Source organism: Rhineura floridana, chromosome 8 (genome assembly GCF_030035675.1).
Source record: "Rhineura floridana isolate rRhiFlo1 chromosome 8, rRhiFlo1.hap2, whole genome shotgun sequence".
Lineage (NCBI taxonomy): Eukaryota > Metazoa > Chordata > Lepidosauria > Squamata > Rhineuridae > Rhineura > Rhineura floridana.
Window position 1 is genome coordinate 119,300,854 of NC_084487.1, and position 22,189 is coordinate 119,323,042.

Sequence of the window (22,189 nt, forward strand, 5' to 3'; positions counted from 1 at the left end):
TTGTACTTTCTTTCTGGTGAAGGGTGAGTAACAACAACAACAACATCAGAGTATCATAAAGCTTCAGTCCCGCTTACCATCTATGATCAGGGAGGCTCTTTGTGTTGGCTTCTTTCCAGATTTGATTCGGTACTCATTGATGGCATTTTCAATCTCCTGAAGTTTCTTCAGTGCATTAAGATAAGAGGTTTTCCTTTGTTTCTTCAGTTTCTTGCTGACATTGGGGTCGCTGGCTAGGCGTCGAGCAGCTTCAGTGATCTGTGACTGAATGGCAAATTCTCTCTCCAAGCGTTCCAGCTCAGCTTCCTGTCCAACGAGAAATAGTTTTTTGGCTATCAATGCATTTGCCACATAGGATGGCCTGCACTCCTGTAAGTGCAAAATGAAAAGTACAGTAACAATACGCCTGATTGCTGGCAAGTTTGGCTGGTGTCTACTGGAGAAATCTACTGGAAAGGAGAGTACTGCAATGGAGCTACTAAAACAACTTTAGCTTATGTAGCTCAACCTTGTGGATTTCAGCAGAATAACACATAAGTGATAAAAAGGAGTTATGAACATACAATCTAGTTTCTCTGTACTGAGATGGGGGACATTTCATTTGACACTTTGTACAATATAAACTATGGAGTAGCATGGGAACTATTTTGCTCTGAGTAGCTTCCATACTGCTTCAGAAAGTGGCTAAGTTACATGCCAGCATCAGTGGCATGCAAGGGAAGAGCAATGCTGGCATGGGACAAAACATCAGCATTCATCCACTCACATAGTTCCTCCAAGAATGTAACCAGAGTAGTATGGGATCAAATCACAGAAGTGGCTGCATACCACCCTGCTAACATATAAATTGTATCTTGGGCATCATAGCATTATGATCTTGACATTCTTGTGTTTTTGTTCCATGGAATTTGCTAATTCATAGTCACAGTAGCCTATCCACACATTTGTCATGCACAGGGCAATTATGTGTTGACTGGCTCCACATTTTTAGTCCCTCTTCACATTCACTTCCTAGATCATCTGCACCTTGCATGTGGTTGTCTGTAACAAAAACTCAGCATGCAAGCTCTTACTCATGTGTAGGGGCTCTGTGCAATCAGGGCATCTGTACAATTGGGTATCCTGATCACACAGAGCCTCTACACATGAGCAGGAGCTTATGGGTTGACATTTGTGACGGACAGGAAGAGAAGTGTGAAGTCAGGTTGTAGAGCATTGCTACCTAGTTAATAGATAGTTGCCCTACACATGAGTAACACATGAATACAGCTAGTGACTTGAATGCTGAATAACACATCAAATATTTCAGGACAAGGAACAAGCCAGAAGGACAAGCTATGCTATACAATCATGACCAAAGCTGCATGTATTCTAAGTACCCCCACGATGGAATCTCATGGCATGCTAAGAATTTTTAAAAACAAATTTCTAGTCCTGCGGGCTGAGACGAAGGCACTGAATGAGGAAAGTAACATCAGGCAGAGGCTCAGAGTTAGGTATCAATACATTGGTCTTCGTTCCTTTGCAAAAGCTCTGCCCTCCCCCCACATTTTCATCCCTTCCTCACCCTTTTCAGAAGAATGAATCTAGTGGCCTATGTTTAAATGTCCTTTTGATGCACTGTTGAAGTTTCTATCAGAAGCATTTAAACTGTCTCATATTAGGGGAAGACTAATTTATAGTTGGCAGCAGCAGGAACAGCAGAGAGCTGGGGAAAAGCTGTTAATGTCATGTTCTCCCTGTATCTCTCTTGGCTGCCCCATCACAAAAAGGTGAGCTTAGCACCACACTTTTCTGGCCTGAGCAAGAAGAAGCCTCACCCCTGAGAGAGAGTGACAGCCGCGCTCTGGGAAAGGCTATTTTACTCAAGTTTGCCTTAGGTCCAGCAAGAACAGCACTAGCAGGAACACCAGAGAGCTGGGGAGATCCCCCCAGCATCTCTCTTCACTGCCCCACCACAGAGATTAAGTTAATAGTTTTGTGTTACCAGGCAGAAAAATCATTTAAGTGGTCCACTACGACAGCAATTTTCAAGCGGTCCAGTGGGGGGAAAAGTTTGGGAACCACTAATTTAAAGTATAAATCTTTGGGGGGAAAAATCTATTACAACTAGTAAAATGCTCATCATTATGATTTCTGAGTGGCATATAGGGTTTTTTTACACTGCACAGGTCCCATTGAGCACAGGAGAGTATGTGCTGTTCAGGATTCAGGACAATGAGGGTCAGGTACAAACAGAATAGGAAATCTGTTGTCCATACTGCAGCATCTTACATTGTCCTCCAGTGGTGAATGTTCACCTGTACGGAGAAATTACACATGTGTATATCGAAGACACCATCACTGGGGAGGAGGAAGAAGCTAAACTTGCCCCTAGTTATTAAGAATCAAGGCTGTTCTTATGGCATAACCCCATATTTAGTTCTATTTCTAGAGTAGCCTTCATCAACCTGGTGCCCTCCAGATGTTTTGGACTACAACTCCCATCAACCCAGTCAGCATGAGGGAATGCTGGGAACTGGCTTTTACATATTATATATAGACAGATCTTCTATCTTAATTTAGCAGTGCACACACTCACAAAAGAAGCCAACATTACTGTGAACTAATCTCTCTCCAAGACAAGATGTCTCTCTGAAGTATTCATTCTGGACATCTTGTCTTAAAAACCTCTTTTGCTGTCAGTGATGAATCAGCACCAGTTTAAATATATAACAACAGTTCTCCTCACATTACTACAGGCGGTATGAATGTATAAACACTTAAAAATGTATTCCTACACTTGGGGATGGGATCCATTGGCTGGTGCCAGTTCAAAAGCATTCTGCTGACCTAACAGGCTGGCATAGATTTGAGTTCATTCTGTATCTGCAGCTTTTACTGATCTGTAGGGTTTTTTTGCTCAGAAAAAATATCAATATTGATATTTTTAAAGGAAATATTGACATTTTGAAGGAACTATTGTTATTTCCTTTCAAAATATTGATAATTTGAAGGAAATATTGATATTTTAAAAGGAAGTGTCTATAAATCATCATTCTTACAATCAATATTTTAGAGGCAGATTTTTTTTTAATGCATTTTCAAAAATAGCTGTGGAAATTCAGCAATTGAGAATAACCAAATTAACGGAACATTTGGTACCAAATCCAAATTGGGTGGCATTCTAGCAATCCCAACCTACGCTACAACAGTGAACCACTTTCACAAAATTATAACTCCCAAGGTTTCAGCAGTGGTATGTGTGTGGGTAGTGGTGGTGGAGCAGCAGCAGTGGCATCCTCCCAGTGGCCATACTGCATTCACTGGTATAGGGATGGGGCAGGGTAGCAGGAAGGTGAGGGGAGCTCTGAGTTGGCAGGATCATTGCCACCAACTCGGGGCTCCCCTAACTTTGTCACCATCTTGCCCCATCCTGGCAAGCAGCAGCACAACAACCACGGGGAAGACACCACTGTTGCTCCACTCCCTTGCATGCCTCTGCTGCAAGGATCTTGGAGATAGCCATGACAATTTATTTATTTATTAGATTTACATCCCGCTCTTCCTCCCAGTAGGAGCCTAGGGTGGCAAACTGAACCAACTTGAAACTGTTTAAACTGACTGTGCCCAAGTGCCCCATGCTACTGAAGAATAGTTGATTAATCCAAATCACCGTTCTGATGGAATAAATGAGCTTTTGAAGTTTCTCCTAATTATGACTAAACATGTCACAACAATGTACAATTATTTGAGTGATTTTCTATGTAAAGAGCATGTCAAACCCAGTGTCATTCACTGGAAGATTCCTCTTGGCATACATACTATTCAATAAAACTCATAGCCTCTCCAGATCACTAGTCTAAACAAGTGTTTTCTCTTTACAGATTTGTAAGCTTATATAGTGTGGTGGGTAGAATGTTGGAGACCCAACTAGGGAGACCCAAGTTCAAAGTTCTGGTCATTTGCCCTCTCATAGTCTTATTTACTTTAAAAGCTTCTCTATAGACACAGTGTAGTGCAGCAGACCTAGATTTTGGCCAGGCTAAATCATGGCTAAAACTTAGAAGGAATTACATCCATACTACTTATTACAGCATTGGAGAAATTATTCTTGCCCATTTTACTCTATTTTTGTTGTTGCTAAGCAAACGAGAAAGTGCTGTAAACTGAGTACATTCAAAATAACACCAAATCTATCACAAGCTCTCAAGGATGATAGACATTCAGCATTCAACTTTTGCATCCTCAACTGGACAGTTGATCCAGTAAAGTGTAGTGAGCAGATTTTGAATAGGGAGATCTGGGTTCAAATCACTGCTAAACCATGATGTTTCTTGGGCCAGACACTGAACCTGACCTACTTTGTAGGATTGATTGATGTTACAATGAAATAATCCCATTTATGAAGCACTGAGCTCAGTAGAAGAAGCGTGGAATATGAATATGACTGATAAATAAAATGTGGACCAATTCAGATGTACTGGGGTCAACACAGGCCATCAGAAATATGAATAAACAATAAAAAGGCAGATTTCTGGAAGTGACTGACAGATTTATACAGATTTAAACTCAGAGTCTGAGTTACTAGAAGTCCAGATGACCTCAGTGGCTAGGAGTGCCTTTTACCAACTTCGGCTGGTAAGACAGCTGTGGCCGTTTCTGAACCAGGATAGCCTGACCACTGTTATCCATGCACTAGTAACCTCCAGGCTGGATTACTGTAATGCGCTCTGTGTGGGGCCAACATGTCACCCTGATTCTGAAAGAATTGCACTGGCTACCTATTAGCTACCGGGCTAAGTTCAAGGTTCTGGTTTTGGTGTAAATAGCCCTATACAGCTTGGGACCAGGATACCTGAAAGACCATCTTATCCCTTATATACCCAGTCGATCACTGCACTCTGCAGGTGAGGGCCTCCTGCAGATACCATCTTATCAGGCGGTCTGTTCTGCACAACAGAGGAAACGGACCTTTAGTGTAGTGGCACCTACTCTCCGGAATTCCCTCCCCTTAAATATTAGACAGGTGCCATCTCTGTTTATCTTTTCGGCACCTACTGCAGACTTTCCTCTTTCAACAAGCCTTTTAAGTAAAGGCCTTATCCCAGTCTGTGTCTGTGTTGGAATTGCTTTTTAATATGTTTTTAAACTTTTTTTTAAAGATTTTTTTAATGCTTTTTAAAAAAATGTTTTAAAATATGTTTTATTTTAATGTATTTTAATGTCTGTTTTTATTATGTTTTATAGTGTTTTCAGTGCTTTTGTTTGCCACCCTGGGCTCCTACTGGGAGGAAGGGCAGGATATAAATCAAATAATAATAAATAATAATGATAATAGTCAGACCAGGATCAAATTTAAAGGGCACAGAGGGAAGATAATTTCAATAATGATTTACTCAACCATTCTTTCCAGATCCTGGCGCAAACTGAATGCTGGCGTTCTAATTTAATACTGCAACAGAGACACAGAAAATCTGGATCTGAAAGCAATCCTCACCTCTCCTTTTGGCAGTATTTTCTGTTCATCCAGTTTAAAGGAAGTACCTATTCTTCTACGCACAATTGGGGGCTCTTCCCCTGGGTCAAGGGGATATTCTCTTGGCAATTTTCCTGTAAGCTCCTGTAAACGTATATAAAACATTCGCAGTTAGCTGTGTGTTTCTGCACATGCACCAAGTGGAACTCATTTAGACGAGCGACACCACTGCATACATACTGTTTCTCAGTAACCAGCATTACATTTTTCTTGGCTCAGAAACATACAAAAGATTAGTCTTGTATTCGGTGTGTCTGTTAGAACTACCGTTTTGTGCAAACTCCTCTTAGGATTGGTAGCCGGGCCATATGCTTTGTCATCTATGTATCATGCGACTGGAAGAGAATGTGAAACTTTTGGTAAATAATCTGTCAAGCTTTCAGAGATAAATTCATTAAAGAAGCCCTGATATTAGCTTGGAGCTCTCTCCCCAGAACTCCTACATGGCCTCATATCTCTCTGTTCTAGCAAATCTCCGTTCAAAGTCTCTCTCTTCTGTAAAGCATTTGGCTTAAACCCTTAGTTCTCACCCGCAATTCAAACAAATCCTAACTGTGCATAATTACATTTGCTTGCACGCATCCCTTCTTGTCCTTTGCTTCTGCCTTTTTGCTCTTCCTTTGTTATATCACCCCACCCAAATTTAGATCAAACATTTTTGGGGCAGAAATTTGTTTGTTTATGTCACCCTGCATAGCACCATGTACTGTACTGATGGTACTACTGAAATATTAGTAATAATTTGTGTGGTTTCTATCACATCAGTAACTCTAAAATGTTGGGGCGTCCAGAGTGTTGCACACCTGGCTTTGCAAGGTTGATGAGGATCAGCTGCATAGTGATCTGCTGATTATTGGCACTTTGCAGGCTGTGCCTTTCCCTGCAGTTTGTTTTAAAACTGTGCGGGCAAAAAAAGGTCACCTGATTTCAGTGTCACATCTGGTGATTGTAAGATGGGCAGTCACACCCACCTATCAAACTTGGCCCATTGGGGGTGGGGAAGATCACTATCTGGGTGGCTGGATCAGTTACCACCCCTGCTCTAATCAAACATTTTGTAGTAACAGAATTATTATTAGTAAAGCAATAGCTACATCATATTTATCTGCTGAATACAATTTTTTTATCACATTTCATGTGATAATACATTTTTGTTGGTTTATTTTCAATTTTGATCCAATACCAAATTATCCCATGGAGGAATGAAAGGGTCATTTGGACAGATTACTCTAAAATAACAATCTGGATGCTGCACACTTCAGAGCCATAGGTCATTAAAAAAAGGTAACACTGTGGTTTTGTTGGCATGTGCTTATACTGTGATAAGTGTAACACCATGTAAATGCCTGCCAAGAGAGACTTGATGGCACTGCAATAGGGAAAAGCCCTTGCAGCATGTGCAGAAAAGTCTCCATGCCAAGGATAAAGAAAGGTTTTATGTTCGACCTACAACACTAGCACTGAGAGATTCCACTAGGTAGAAAATCCTAAGCCTTCTGCAAAACTACGCTGACTTTCATATGTAGGAGGAAAGTGAAGCTCTTCACAGCCTCCTACTTGCTCCCCTGACCCTGATCCTCAATAGAGCTTTTCTACTTTTTTCAGGTCACTGGGAAAGGAGGCCCTGGTTTTTTTTACTGCTTAGCCTAAGCACTTAAACACACAATGAGCTACTAAAGCTGAGAATGAGCTGAGGTTAGCAAGAGATGCCAAAAGCAACAAAAAAGCTTTCTTCGGGTACATCCATAGTAAAAAGACAGAGAAAAGAAATGGTGGTAGAGCTACTCAGTGAGGATGACAAAGAAAAGGCAGAAGTGCTCAATCCCCACTTTGGCTCAGTCTTCTCGCAAAAGAGGGTCGGTGACCCTCCTGGGAAACATGAAGTTGAAGGGGCAGGATAGCAGCTTGGAACTGATAGACAAATGGTCAAGGAATACCTATTCACTTTGTACGAGTTTAAGTCTACAGAGCCCTATGAACTGCATCCTAGAGTATTGAAGGAACTGGCTGAAGAACTCTTGGAACCATTGTCTATTATCTTTGCCAAATCCTGGAGGATGGGTGAAGTGCCAGATGACTGGAGGAGGGCTAATGTTGTCCCTATCTTGAAAAGGGCAAAAGGGAAGAACCTTAGAAGTACACATCAGTCAGCCTGACATCCCTGGGAAAATTCTGGAGCAGATTATAAAGCGGTCAGTCAGTAAGCACCTTAAAAATAGTGCAGTGATTACTAAAAGCTAGCATGGATTTATCAAGAACAAATCCTGCCAGACTAATCTCATTTTCTTACTGGGTAACCTCCCTGGTAGACTGTGGGAATGCTGTGGACATAATATATCTCGACTTCAGCAAACCTTTTGATAAAGTGCCCTGTGATATTCTGATTAGCAAGCTAGATGAATGTGGGCTGGATGGAACAACTATCAGGTAGATCCACAGTTCGCTACAGAATTGTACTCAAAGAGTGCTTATCAATGGTTCCTTCTCAAACTGGGGGAGGTAGCTAGTGGGGTACTGCAGGGCTCGGTCCTGGGCCCGATACTTTAATGACTTGGATGAGGAGATGTAAGGAATGCTTATCAAATTTGCAGATGATACAAAATTGGGAGGGATAGCTAATACCCTGGAGGACAGGAACAAAATTCAAAGGGATCTTGATAGGGGCTGAAAACAACAGAATGAAATTTAAGAGGGATAAGTGTGAAGTTTTACACCTAGGAAAAAGAAACCAAATGCACAGTTATAAGGTGGGGAATACTTGGCTCAGCAATACTACATGTGAGAAGGATCTTGGAATTGCTGTTGATCACAAGCTGAATATGAGCCAACTGTGCAATGTGGGTGCAAAAAAGGCAATTTTATGCTGCAGTAACAGAAGTATAGATTCTAAATCAAATGAAGTATTAGTTTCCCTCTATGCAGCACTGGTTAGGTCTCATCTTGAGTACTGCATCCAGGTCTGGACACCACACTTTAAGAAGGATGCAGATAAAATGGAATACGTGCAGAGGAGGGCAATGAGGATGATTAGGGGACTGTAAACAAAGCCCTATGAGGACAGATTGTAAGATCTGGGCATGTTTAGCCTTGAGAAGAGAAAACTGAGAGGAGATATGATCACACTGTTCAAGTACATGAAAGGTTGCCACACAGAGGAGGATCAAGATCTCTTCTTGATTGTCCCAGAGTGCAGGACACAGAATAATGGGCTCAAGTTGCAGGAATCCAGATTTCGACTGAACATCAGGAAAAACTTCCTAACTGTTAGAGTGCTTCGACAATGGAACCAATTATCTAAGGAGGTGGTGGGCTCTCCAACACTGGAGGCATTCAAAAGGCAGCTGGACAGCCATCTGTTGGGTATGCTTTAGTTTGGATACCTGCACTGAGCAGGGGACTGGACTCAATGGCCTTATAGGCCCCTTCCAACTCTATGATTATATGATTCTACCATGCTGGATTGCCCTGAATTGTTTATACCCCCTTTCCAAGGGGAGGTTGACACATCAATCTGGCAGAAAGAACCCTCTCACAGTATAAATATGATGCATAGCCACCCTTTCTATTCTATGGAACAGTAAAGTTCAGCAATAAATAGGGCAACAAAGTTTTGCTGATTAATTTGTTACGATCCATCAGTTAAAGTATTTGGATCAATTATGGTTAGTTTTAACTGATTTTATTTTTATTGTATCTTTCTAACCTTACTGTATACTGTTTAGAGACTATGGTATTAAGAAGTATATAAATATTGAAATAAATAAAATAAAAATAAATCCTGTCCCCAATTAAATCAGGGCAATTTTTTAACATGTGAATTCCCCCACTTCAAAGTATAAGACCTTACAAAACAAAATGCAGAAGGCATAATCTTAGAAAAGACACTCCATCCTGTGTGAGATGGGGAATGCCTCTTTCACAATGGCTTCTGCTTCCTGCTACTGCACCATGCACCACGACAGCTGGCACTGCAAAGCCAGGTGCCAGAGTCTTCTTCACTCTGGCATCATTTGAGTTGTGAGGATCAGCTACAGGCTTTTCCAGATCTGTACCCAGCTTGGCTTTTATACTGCCTTCCCTGATTGAGGTCCTTGCCACTCCCACTCCTAAATTTTGTCATTTTGGAAAGCAGCAAGTAGAGAGGGCTTTAAGTATTCACACCAACTGGGAAAGGCACCAGCCAAAAAAGCACAGTGGACTCAACAAATGTGAAGAAAATATTTCGTATGAAAATGGTTGCAAAATAACACTTAAATTGTGTTGTAAGGTAATAATGAGGTCATTCACATTTTAAAAACAAATAATTTCTTCTTCAGAACTATAGTTATTATTCACATGCAAATGTTATCTTGTATTCTTATCAGTTAAAACTCATATTAATTGACTAACTTCTTTATTCAGGCAACAGTTCTACTAATGAGGAGTGCCTAGAACATCAAGGTCTAGAATAAGGGATAGCTAAGTTATCAATTTATACATATCTGGTATAGTTTCATATATCCAGGTATGCAGGGTGTATTTGGTTGTGTGGAGTGTGCCCAAAACAGTTTCTCCAGTTTGCAGTTGTACCCATGGGCTCAAAAAGGTTGGCAATCCCTGCATTGATAAAATGGCTGTCTATATTAAATAACATAATAGATTTGGGAGTTTCAAATGAGTTTTTGTTCTAGTATCTTGCTAATAACTGAATAATAACTCAACAGATCCAAAGAAATATTAGAATATCTCAGTGTAACTCATATTTTCAATATGTTTCACAAAGGTTAGCCATGAATCTGTGGCTGTCATAAAACTACTATTAGATACACCTCCCAAATCAAAAGATAAATGTTGATCAGCACAAGTTGTGATCAAAGCTGAACCCTCTTCAAATTGGACAGCCTCCAGCTTAAAAAACAAAACTAACCAATTTAGGTTTGCAATTAAGGAATTAACTGATATATCAGAAAGCGGATTAATTATTGCTTTTTAGCCTCCGTTTTTGTTCATGGAAACTGACAAACAAGCCTGCTGTTTTCTAAACAAAGGACAGCAAACTGGTCTACTATTCTTGCCCCATAAAACAAAAAGTGTATTACCAGCCTGGATCCTGTAATTTAAGATGAACTAATAACTAGTAATTAAAGCCTGTAGAAATCTGATGCCACTTTGCAAATGGTTAGGGGGCAGGCTTAGTTTGGCTACCCCAAGGCTATTAAATTCATTTCCTTCCCTCAGCCTGCCATTATACGCCAGCAATTCCCCCAGGAAAACAAACAAATAGTGATGTATAGAAACCTGAAAAGAGAAGCTTTATTCTGAACTAGAGGTTGATGATTGAACTGGCTTAAACGTATGCAGACAATTTGCGCAAAACCTTTTAAGGCATGGGCATGTAGGACCTAACTTGACCTCATAAACCGGATTCACATAGGCAAAATGCAAATTCAACTTTTGTTTCTCATCTGAAAAAGAAATGCTCATAAAAACTTCAGCAGCTCAGCTATGTTCTTTTACATCCTTTGGTGGTTTTCCACTGTTGGGGTTTGATAGAGTTTAGAGCAAAAAAAAAGCATTATGAATATTTCAAGTAATGAACAGAATATGAATATAATTCTATAAGTTTACAGGAGTGCAGAAAAAAAGTGTAGAACATTGCACTGGATGTAGAATTCAGCCTCCAAAGAATACCAGCTTCCATTTGAAAAGGATGTTTCTAGCCCTGATGGCTGCAAAGATGCTCTACAGTGTGTAATCAATGTCTGGTGAAATCTCAGAAAATAGAAGTGGTTGACAACATTGCCAGTGATATGGAGAGCAAAAAGGATGACCAAAGATTATGTTTAAAACCCATTAATTATGCAAATTGCAAAATTAGCATAATTTATACAAGCCACACCATTCTGTTCATTTTCAAGCAAAAATTGGTTACCTGAGCACATTATTTTTTTTAAGCATTTAATATACACACTGGTTAATAGGCATGCCACATTAAAACTAAACTATTTTTCACATGTCTGCTTCAGCCATTTTTCTTTGTCCATTATCATAAAACAGTGGTGCTAGAGATGTGCAATCCAAGCAGAAGTTTCATATACACAGCTACTGTTATTAATGATGTCTCCAGACATGGCATAAGCGTGGCAACAATCTTGCCATTTCATAAATCAAAACTGATTTTTGTTCACAGTAACCAATTTGAAATACAGTCCAAGTTGAATGAACACTAGCAAGTTTGTTTTTGAAGAAGAAGAAGAAGAAGAGACAGCCTTCTCATCTTTATAGCATTCCGTCTTTCTGCTTTCTTATAGAGGCAAAAGAGTAACGCTTAATTAACAATGCATTTTGAGTGGCATCAAGAAATTATTTAGTAGAGCATATGAAAAAACATTTTTATATCATACACCCTATATCTGAATGTGGATCCTGTAGTGAAAATGGCACAACAAGGAGGTATTAGCATGCTCAGGGGAAGGCCAAGTTTGGGAAAAGAATAATAAAAAAAAAATTCAGGCAGGGGAGGAACTCTCTAAAACAGCCCAATGAGGACTGCTGGTTTGACTATTGAGAGGGGAGGGAAATATAAAAGTGAGGAAAGGGGGAATGAAATGGGAGTATACTGGAAGTATCCATGGCTGGCTGGCATCTTGATTAGGAGCACGCCACCCTGCAACATTTTGTTGCAGATCCCATTTGTATCTAATTGGTCTCAAATTATCATGGCTCCAAACAGTGGCTCTCTTCTTTCATAGTTGAAGGTGAACCTGGACTAGCCAATCACCCACTTGCTACAGGCCTGGTTTCTTGCTCTTTAAAGATGCATTAAACTTAAAGGCTTCTCTACATGTTGTACCCCTTACCCCTTACTTTTAAATTCTCAGGGCACCTTAAGATGGAAATGGAAATTAAAAGCCTGTTATACTTAATGTATGTACTTGCAAAAGCAAACAGCAATGGTAACAGGAGGGCATGGCAATTATCCGCATGTTCCGAATAGTTGTTCTGTTATGAAATCTGGCAACAGGTGGGAAATCATGGAAGATGAATGCTATACTGTACTAAGAAACTAAATCCTAATTGTTAAAATCAGAACAGAACTGCTGGGAAGTAGCTGCGATTTAGAAGACAGACAAGTTGGGCCATGCTAGGAACAAGCTGTTGAAATGAAATTCTGCCTCAGCTTCACATAGGAAATGGTAAAACTTGGATCTGAAACGTCATTTTTCCTCTTGCAATATTCACAATCCAGTTGCAGAATGTGAAATGTCAATAGCAGATGGACCAAAGTATTTCCTAAGCATGCAGATCTTTCACTGACTTCCATGGGTACCGTGGATGTGGATGCGAATTACCAAGCCTTTTGCTTTGCAAAGTAGAGGCTTCACAAGATACTACCCTTCTACACACTCTCTGCTTTGCTGCCCATCAGAAGCCAGAAACGGTTTTCTAAGGATTATAAAAACCTATACCGCCTACCGCTTCTCGGAGACAGAGTTTCTTTAGTTCTTCCAGGCGCTGGCGTAGTGTCTCCTCCAGAGCTTCTTGCCTGGACTTCAAGGCAGCCAGCATGTCTTTCTTGGCAGACTGAGAGCTATCTGACTCTTGGGAACCTGTCAATAAACAATGATAGCATTAGGCCAGCGGACAGTAAGAGCACACATCTGCAGCAGCAGTGAAGCTGTTCGATACGGACTCTTGAAAAGGACTCAGGCAACAAAATGTTTTTAACCTTTTTTTTAACAAAAGATCTTTTGAAAGCTTTTAAAAAAATGTTTTAAAGATGTTTTGCTTTAATGTATTTTAAAGTCTGTTTTTCTGATGTTTTAAAGAGTTTTTATTTTTGTTTCTGCCCTGGGCTCCTGCTGGGAGGAAGCGAGGGATATCAATCAATCAATCAATCAATCAATCAATCAATCAAACAATAGGAAGAGGTGTTGTACTGCATGCCTGTGTTTGTTCACAGCACATTCTTAATGCTTATACTAAAACAGGAGTAAATACACGATATTTAAATACACTATATTTAAATACATTCAGATAAATAAGAGTCTTTAAGATTATGTCATTATTAACATTCCCTGTTACATTAGACATTTGCAAAGCTTGCAACAGATCACTAGCACAATGGCCTGTTCCTGGCCAAGGTCCTGTCTCCACACTGACTCCCATTTGGTGCCACTGCACGCAGCTTTGCATTATCCGTGCTCTCCTATGGTGTCTTGCATAACTACCTTGTCATCTGGCTGGTCACAGCTACCTTCATCCACAGACTTATATCTGGTTCATAGTCTGGGCAGCAATCATGTGTACAGCTCAGAAATGCATGTGGGCTCCCATAACTGTGCTGACTGTATGATGTCAATCTACCATGAAATTGGCAATTACTGTACAAGCGAGTAAACAGTATTTCCATCATCATCAAGTCTTTTTAAACTAGGGTTGTGATGGCAACAATAGGCCACACTTGCATGTATAGTAACCACAAGAAAGGACAATTTGCACTAGACTGCGTCCCTGCAATTAGTGGGCATGTTGAGAGGATGGGATACAGGGGTACATATGTGTCCCTGCACTGGATGCATGATTGCTATAGGCCACTGTCTCTCTCCAAGCTCTGTGTCTTCCTACCTGTCAGGTAATGAGCAGAAAGTGCCAGCACCATATGGATTTGCTGTTACAATCTCTGCAACCTCTATGTCCCTCACTCTCAATATTTATTTATTTAACATCCCACCCTTCCTTCCAAAGCAAGCCCAGAGCAGCAAACATCTTTAAAACAAAACATGTTAAAAAATATTTAAAACAATTCTAATACAGATGCAGACTGGGATAAGGTATATCACTAACTTTTAGCTTGTGCTCCCTGAAAAGGGAGATTCCCTGTGGCACATAAGAGAATTGAACCCCATTTTTCTTAATCATGCTAGTGTCTGGTTAGATTCAATCAAGTGATTCTTGGTAAAAATGGCTGTTTGCTTGCAAGGCAAAAAGCTGAATTTCACTGAAGTGCTGCTTCTAGGCTTAAAATGACTAGTGAGAAAAGATCAAGTACACAAAATAAACCAGAAGGCTGGCAAGAAAGAGAAGTAGGTTTTCATGCTGACCCCAAGAACAGGGAACACCCACACACATAGGGATGATTTCAGGGGGAGGTCCAGAAGACACATGTATTTGTGCTGAACCAATAAGATAGCTAGAAGTTCACCTCACTGATCATGATACAGTGGGTTTGGCAAAGGCAGTTGGAAAGGATATTTAATCAAGTGCAGGGGAAATAATTGGGTCCCACCTTCAGGGGTGTAAAATGTCTTCACATGAGGTTCTGTTATTCTAAGACATTCTGGATTGTGTGAGTATGTATATTGATCTAGTGCTGGTAACCTTTAAAATTATTAATTCTGTATTAGAGACAATTCTTTTTATAATAAATTCTTTAATCTGTTTCTGGTGTCCAGTGGTACTGTTCAAATGGCTAGCCCACCTTCATGAAACTAGACTGTGATGGTTGAAGGACTATCTGCACTTAGATGTTATAGTTAAATTGAGATCACACCTTCAGAGAAATCAGACCTAAAAATGATTCCTTCAGCAGCCACTAGAAGTTATGTGACATCTATGCATTTCAAGGACACAGTGAAGTCAAGAACAAGACTCAGATATTGCTCAAAAGAGCTTAAAGTCTGTTTTAAAAACATGTCAATTATTACCTTGCAAACTCTCTCAATACAATAGATTCTCTATCCTGGTTGTCTGATTACTTTACTTAAGTATTCTACCACCACTATCTCACTAAGCTTCCAGTCTAAAAGTATGTATTATTTCTGTATCTAAGGAAATGGTTTTACATTTCAGGCTGCAGGTGAGATACTGCAAGTTTGACTATTTTCTTATTAAAAAGCCATATAGAAAACTAGCATGTCAGAGAAATGCTAGGTTGAACCCCTTCTTCTTGATATGCTTGCTTTCTTTGTGTACAGAGTATTTTTGTAGGAGAGCATTCAATCATGCAACTCCTCTCTCTCAGTCTGCAGCTTTTAAATTAGGGAACAGTCAAATATGCAATCTGAATGATACAGTCCAGGAAATGTTTTACTGCTTGATGCTGCTTGTTGTATTAAATGGCCTTAAAACAGTCACTCATTCCATCAGTGGTATAAACCATTCTGGTTTTGTGGGAAGAATAATTCTACATTGTATGAATAAGAGACTTGGGGGACAAGCCAGAAAAAACAGCTACATTAAAGGATGTGAATAGGAGCCATGCTTCCATTCACACATTGAGATGCATGCAGTGTTTTCCAATAAAAATCTGTGTGAAGCAATCCTGAGAGGCAGGAAGTGGGTGGTGGGAGGAACACAGAGGCAAAGGCAGCAGGTAAAGCAAGTATGCCTCTGAGGAATACTGTTAGAAGAAACTAGTGAGAAGCAGATTGAATGAATGCCCCAAAAGGGGGTGGGGTGGGGAGAAACCCAACATCAGCCATATGACGTCACTAGTGTCTAGAGATGTACAATCTAGATGCAGCCTCTTTTATGCAGTTTTTTTCTTTTTGTTAATATCATACATGCCTAATGCCATAAACAATGAATATCCTAATACAGCTGCAATTCACGCTGTATTCATTTGCCTGGCTGCCGGTGTCAGCCTCTCAGCCAAAAGCTGGCCATTCAGAACATTTTTTGAGAAGCCCAGATTAGGAGCGAAGGTGCATAGTATGTTCCCTCATGCCAGAAGCCAGGCATGATTCACTGCCTCAGGATGTCAGCAGACAACAGAAAGTGACCACAAACAGCCACTATCTTTCAACAGTGACTAACAAATAGGATATCCTCCACAGCAAACAGCCAAGATAACGGCTTAGTGCCCATCTGGAATTACTCAGCACAGGATACGCATATATATATCCTGCGAGGTACATGTTCTTCATTAGCTTCTTTTTTTGCTTATCTGCCGCCTTGGTGACTGGACAAGTTTGCTATTCATCACGTGAAATGCTTCCAAAGGGCAGCAACAGGAAGTTCATGTCTAAGATGTGGTGACAGGAAAAGACCGCCCACCAGTTAATACAGAGGAGGAAATACCCATCTGAATGCCTAAAACATGCTAAAATGTAAGCTGGCATGTCTGCAGAAACAACATTTTTTTTACTATATGTTATTTTAACTACACGTGCAAGCAACCCTCACCCTTCCGAAAACAACAACAGACCCAATTCCACTGAAGTCAGTCACTACTTAGACTTAATTGTGACTAACTTTTGATGGATTGGACTCAATACATATCTTCTCCCAGAAATTTCTGGGGGCTCTCTGCTACACTGGTCTCCCTGAAAACTATGGGAACACCCCAATATTAAGGACAAAGGAACTAGAATCCAATGTTTAGGAAAAGGAATGTTAACTGAAGATCTGACAGATTTTTTTTTGCCCCCATTCTTGCCATCATGTGTCATCAGGCTCATTGAGGATCTCTGAGGTGAGGACCATGCTCAACTCGACCTCACCCAATCTATGGCTGAGCCAAACCTTCCCTTGCCTGTAGTTGGCAGCTGCCAGGCAACAGCAACTCCCACTTGAGGCTGTGTACATAGCATACAGTTAAAACACATTTAAAGCACATGACTTTCCTCAAAGAATCCTTGGAACTGTAGTTTACCCCTCACAGACCTACAATTCTTAGCACCCTTAACAAACTATAGTTTCCAGTATTCTTTGGGGAAAGTCATGTGCTTTAAATTTATGGTGTTTAAGCAGTGTGAGGACTACTGAGGCAAAGGAGCAGGGCTGAGTTGATTAACTAGCATGTAGTACAAACCTCTTTTGACCTAATGCATATAATAAAACCAAGTTCCAGCTGCAGCACAATTTAATAAGCTAATGTTTAGGAAAGATAAGCCCAGAAAAAAATGTCCAAGATCCTTGTTGGTTAAGAAGCTGGAGCAAATAGCCTGTTGTAACTGACCTGCAAAAATCAAAAGAAGAAACAAGGAGCATATCCATCTGAAGAAGACAATGATGGGAGTAACTCAAGAACTCCACTGTAGAGTGTGGAAATTTTTCAGTGATCTATCCAGGGACTTCTCTTAGTCCTCAGCTTTGAAAGGCTAGCCTCTGACTATGGACTATGACCTCAGCGTGGCTACACTTAATGACAAAAAATAATCTACTGAATTTGAATTGTGTGTAGATTTCCACTTCATTTCTCATTGGAAGCACCAGAACTGTACTCTTGCCAAGAGGTTGCATTGTTTTGAAGAAAATTAATGCACTGTCTCAGTAACAATGTCTTATTGTTACATGGATTGATACAATCTGTGTATATAAAGAGAAGGAACAATGACTGAGAGGCTCTTGTGTGTGTGTTTTGTGCCTTCAAGTTGATTATGACTTATGGCGACCCTATGAATCAGCGACCTCCAATAGCATTTGTTATAAACCACCCTGTTCAGATCTTGTAAGTTCAGGTCTGTGGCTTCCTTTATGGAATCAATCCATCTCTTGTTTGGCCTTCTTCTACTCCCTTCTGTTTTTCCCAGCATTATTGTCTTTTCTAGTGAATCATGTCTTCCCGTTATGTGTCCAAAGTATAATAACCTCAATTTCATCATTTTAGTTTCTAGTGATAGTTCTGGTTTAATTTGTTCGAATACCCAGTTGTCTTTTTTGCAGTCCATAGTATCTGCAATGCTCTCCTCCAACACCGCATTTGAAATGAGTTGATTTTTCTCTTATCCACTTTTTTCACTATCCAACTTTCACATCCATATGTAGAGATCAGGAATACCATGGTCTGAATGATCCTGACTGGTGTTCAGTGATACATCTTTGCATTTGAGGTTCTGGGCTCCTAATGGGAGGAAGGGTGGGATATAAATCAAATAATAAATAAATAAATCTTTTCTAGTTCTCTCATAGCTGCCCTCCCCAGTCCTAGCCTTCTTCTGGACCGTTGTCTCCATTTTGGTTAATGATTGTGCCAAGGTATTGATAATCCTTGACAAGTTCAATGTCCTCATTGCCGATTTTAAAGTTACATCAATCTCATGGTGTCATTACTTTAGTCTTTTTCATGTTCAGTTGTAGTTCTGCTTTTGTGCTTTCCTCTTTAACTTTCATCAGCATTCATTTCAAATCATTACTGGTTTCTGCTAGTAGTATGGTATTATCTGCATATCTGAAATTATTGATATTTCTTCCTCCAATTTTCGCACCTCCTTCATCTTGGTCCAATCCTGCTTTCTGTATAAGTTCTGTATAAATTAAACAAATAGGGTGATAAAATACACCCTGTCTCACACCCTTTACAATGGGGAAGCAATCGGTTTCTCCATATTCTGTCCTTACAGTAGCCTCTTGTCCAGAGTATAGGTTGTGCATCAGAACAATCAGATGCTGTGGCACCCCCATTTCTTTTAAAGTGTTCCATAGTTTTTCGTCATCTACACAATCAAAGGCTTAGCTGCAATCTATAAAGCATAGGGTGATTTTCTTCTGAAATTCCTTGGTCTGTTCCATTATTCAGTGTATCTTTGCAATATGATCACTGGTACCTCTTTCCTTTCTAAATCCAGGTAGGACATCTGGCACTTCTCGCTTCACATATGGTAAGTGCCTTTGTTGTAGAATCTTGAGCATTACTTTACTTGCATGGGATATTAAGGCAATAGTTCGATCATTATTGCATTCTCTGGGATCCCCTTTCTTTGGAATTGGGATGTATATTGAACACTTCCAGTCTGTGGGCCATTGTTTTCTTTTCCATATTTATTGACAATTTTTTGTCAAAATTTGGAGTTTCGATCTCAGTAGCTTGTAGCAACTGTATTTGTATGGCATCTACTCCTGGTGATTTGTTTCTTCCAAGTATTTTACAGAGCAGCTTCCACCTCACATTCTAAAATTTCTGATTCTTCATTATATGGTTCTTCTGTAATTGAATCTGTCACCCTTGCGTCTCTTTTATAGAGTTCTTCAGTGTATTGCTTCCATCTTCCATTTATTTCATCTTGGTCAGTCAGTGTGTTCCCCTGTTGATTATTCAACATCCCTACTCTTGGTTTAAATTTCCCTTTCATTTCTCTAATCTTTTGGAATAAGGCTCTTCTACCTTTTTTATTATCCTCTTTTATTTCTATACAATAACTATTGTAATAGTTCCCTTTGTCCCTATGTACTAGTCGTAGTATTATTACATTTAGGGTTCTAACCATATTTCTGTCTCCTTTTGCTTTCCTTCTCTCTTTAACCATTTTAAGAGTTTCTTCAGTCATCCACTGAGGTCTTTCTCTCTTTTTAACTAGAGGTATTGTCTTTTTGCATTCTTCCCTGATAATGTCTCTGACTTCAATCCATAGTTCTTCTGGTTCTCTTAACTTAAGACACACAAACTTAAGATGCATAAACACAGAAAAGTAATCTAAATTCTGAGGGGGGGAAAGAATAAGAAAGCATTCTGAAAGTCCCGAACCTCTCCATTTCATGTGTTGGCTTTGACTTATTTTCCTTTTGCAACCACCACCACTACCAACTTCTGCTCTCTCGCGCTCTCTCGCTCTCGCGCGCGCGCTCTCGCGCGCACGCACGCACGCACGCTATTTAATCCAAAGTTTGGACTTTAACAAAGCTCAGAGTTCATCTTCTTGTGTAGGCTTGTATTGATGCCTCATGAAGACGCAAACACTTTTTCTTACCATTTATCACCCCAGCTCTTATCCTTTTTTTCTTATTAAGATTATTATTGGTTGCATTAAAAATATAAACAAATCACAATAGACATGAGGCACATAGCCTTTGAGAGGAGAGGTGGGATATAAATTGAATAAATAAATTAGTAAATAGCCCATCCAATAGATAAAAGCACTCGCAGACTACCAAAACACAGCAGCCAGATACAGTAAGGTTGTGTACACACCATACATTTAAAGTACATAATTTCCCCAAGGAATCCTAGGAAGTGTAGTTTGTAAAGCCTGCTGTGAGGAGCCCAGTGAGGAGTAAACTACAGTTCCCAAGATTCTTTGAGGGAAATCATGTGTTTTGAATGTGCCTTAAATTTATGGTGTAAACACAGCCTAAGAAATGAAAGTATCATTTCAGATCTTCTTAAGAAAATAGCCTCATAAAGTTGAACGTTATCTGAACACATATTAAGCAAGAGAGTTCTTCATAGGCTACAAATAGATGTTTCAGAAGTTGCATGGATGCTGTTGAAAACAGGAGACCCACCCCTCTCCTCAGTAACACAAAATATGAAAAGTGACACCATTGTGCTCTGAGTTTCACCACCCCAAAAACAGAGCAAGAGGGGACAGACTTGTAGCTCAATAATGCCATTACTGGGAGAGAGAGGAGGAGGAAACCATGCGACTGGCATTTCTTCGTAATAGTCACAATATCATCTCTACGCCTTCTTCAGGCACTTTAGACCTCATGCATGTAGGCTCCCCATACAATTTAGAACCTTATGCAATCAGGATTCTAAACTGCACAGAGAGCCTGCAGGCATACAACAGGCTTTCTGCTACAGATGCAGGGAGGGGAATGGTGCCAGGCAACAGGAGTGCAAGTGGCATTGCCAGTGAGCATATCCCTGCTCTCCTCACACAAAGTTCTAATCCTGTGAGGGCTAAAATGCTTGAATAGGGATCTACTTATAGACAAACGAGTGCAAGAGGATATCTGTAACTTGGCCAAAATCCACATTAGCTCCCCCCACCCCTAGAGTTGTTGCTTCTTGCATGCTTGTGATTCAAGTGACACATGCCCCAAAACTGTAGTGAGATTGTCACTTTTGCTCCTGTATTCTGTGAATTTTCAGACTGCTGAGACTACATTTGACATTTATGACAACTATTCTACTTAAAGCATTGTTCTTGTGCAATGGATTTTTGTAAATCAGCTGACTGCCATTATTACTATTTTTGGTGGAAGTCACTTCGATCCTGAAGAAAGTTTTTTTTAAAGGCTACTTCTTAATGTGCACCTCAGCATCTCCACAGCTGTGCTTAATTTGAAAGCTCTTTCTCCCAGACCTTCATCCTTCAGGGGGGAGAGGAAAAATGGTGATTGCAGTGGTAGTTACCTGCAATTCCTTCTCCTAACAACAAAACAGGTCCTCATTAAGCACAAAAAGCTGCAGCCCAGAAATGGCTAGTGAGGCAAGACCCCACATAAGGGATCCTCCTCCCAGCAGCCACTTCTGGGGGTGCACCGTTTCTTCACTCCCGAGCAAGTTAATGGGACAGGTAGATCCCTGCAAATGGCTGGTGGAGGGAAAATAATATTTTTTCTGATGTTCCTTAATTACTAAAACAAATAAAACTTCTTGGATAGTGTTAATTACTAGGCATTGAGTTCTACCCAGCAATCTGTTGATCTGGGATGTTGTCATCAGGAAAATCTAGGTCAGCAAGAAGGACTGCCAGCCTCCCCCATGAAACATTATACACTCCATTCTGGCACATAAGGAATGTGTATACCCAGACACACTACTCTTCACAAAGCAGAATGGAGCAAACAAAATATAGTAAAAGATGTTACTAATCAGGTTCATTCAAATGGATAAACTGTGCTCAAAAGCTAATAGAGCAAGTCCTCTTTCTCCTTCCCACCAGCATGGGACAAGAAATGACAAAGACTCAGAATTCCTTGTTGTTTCTCTTATTGTGCTTCTGCTGCATCAAGGGAAGGGAT

The 22,189-nt window shown here is 40.2% G+C and overlaps 1 protein-coding gene across 4 annotated transcripts in view; it reads right to left on the minus strand.

Moving 5' to 3' along the window:
* FRMD4A (FERM domain containing 4A) overlaps positions 1–22,189 on the minus strand; it is a 344,320-nt gene that overhangs the window by 22,903 nt on the left and 299,228 nt on the right. For all 4 annotated transcript variants that reach the window (XM_061582284.1, XM_061582283.1, XM_061582285.1 and 1 more), the window contains 3 exons: positions 12,974–13,107; positions 5,480–5,602; positions 78–306 (listed from right to left, as the gene is read on the minus strand). In XM_061582284.1, the coding sequence (XP_061438268.1) occupies positions 78–306; positions 5,480–5,602; positions 12,974–13,107 (486 nt within the window). The remainder of the gene's footprint in view (positions 1–77; positions 307–5,479; positions 5,603–12,973; positions 13,108–22,189) is intronic.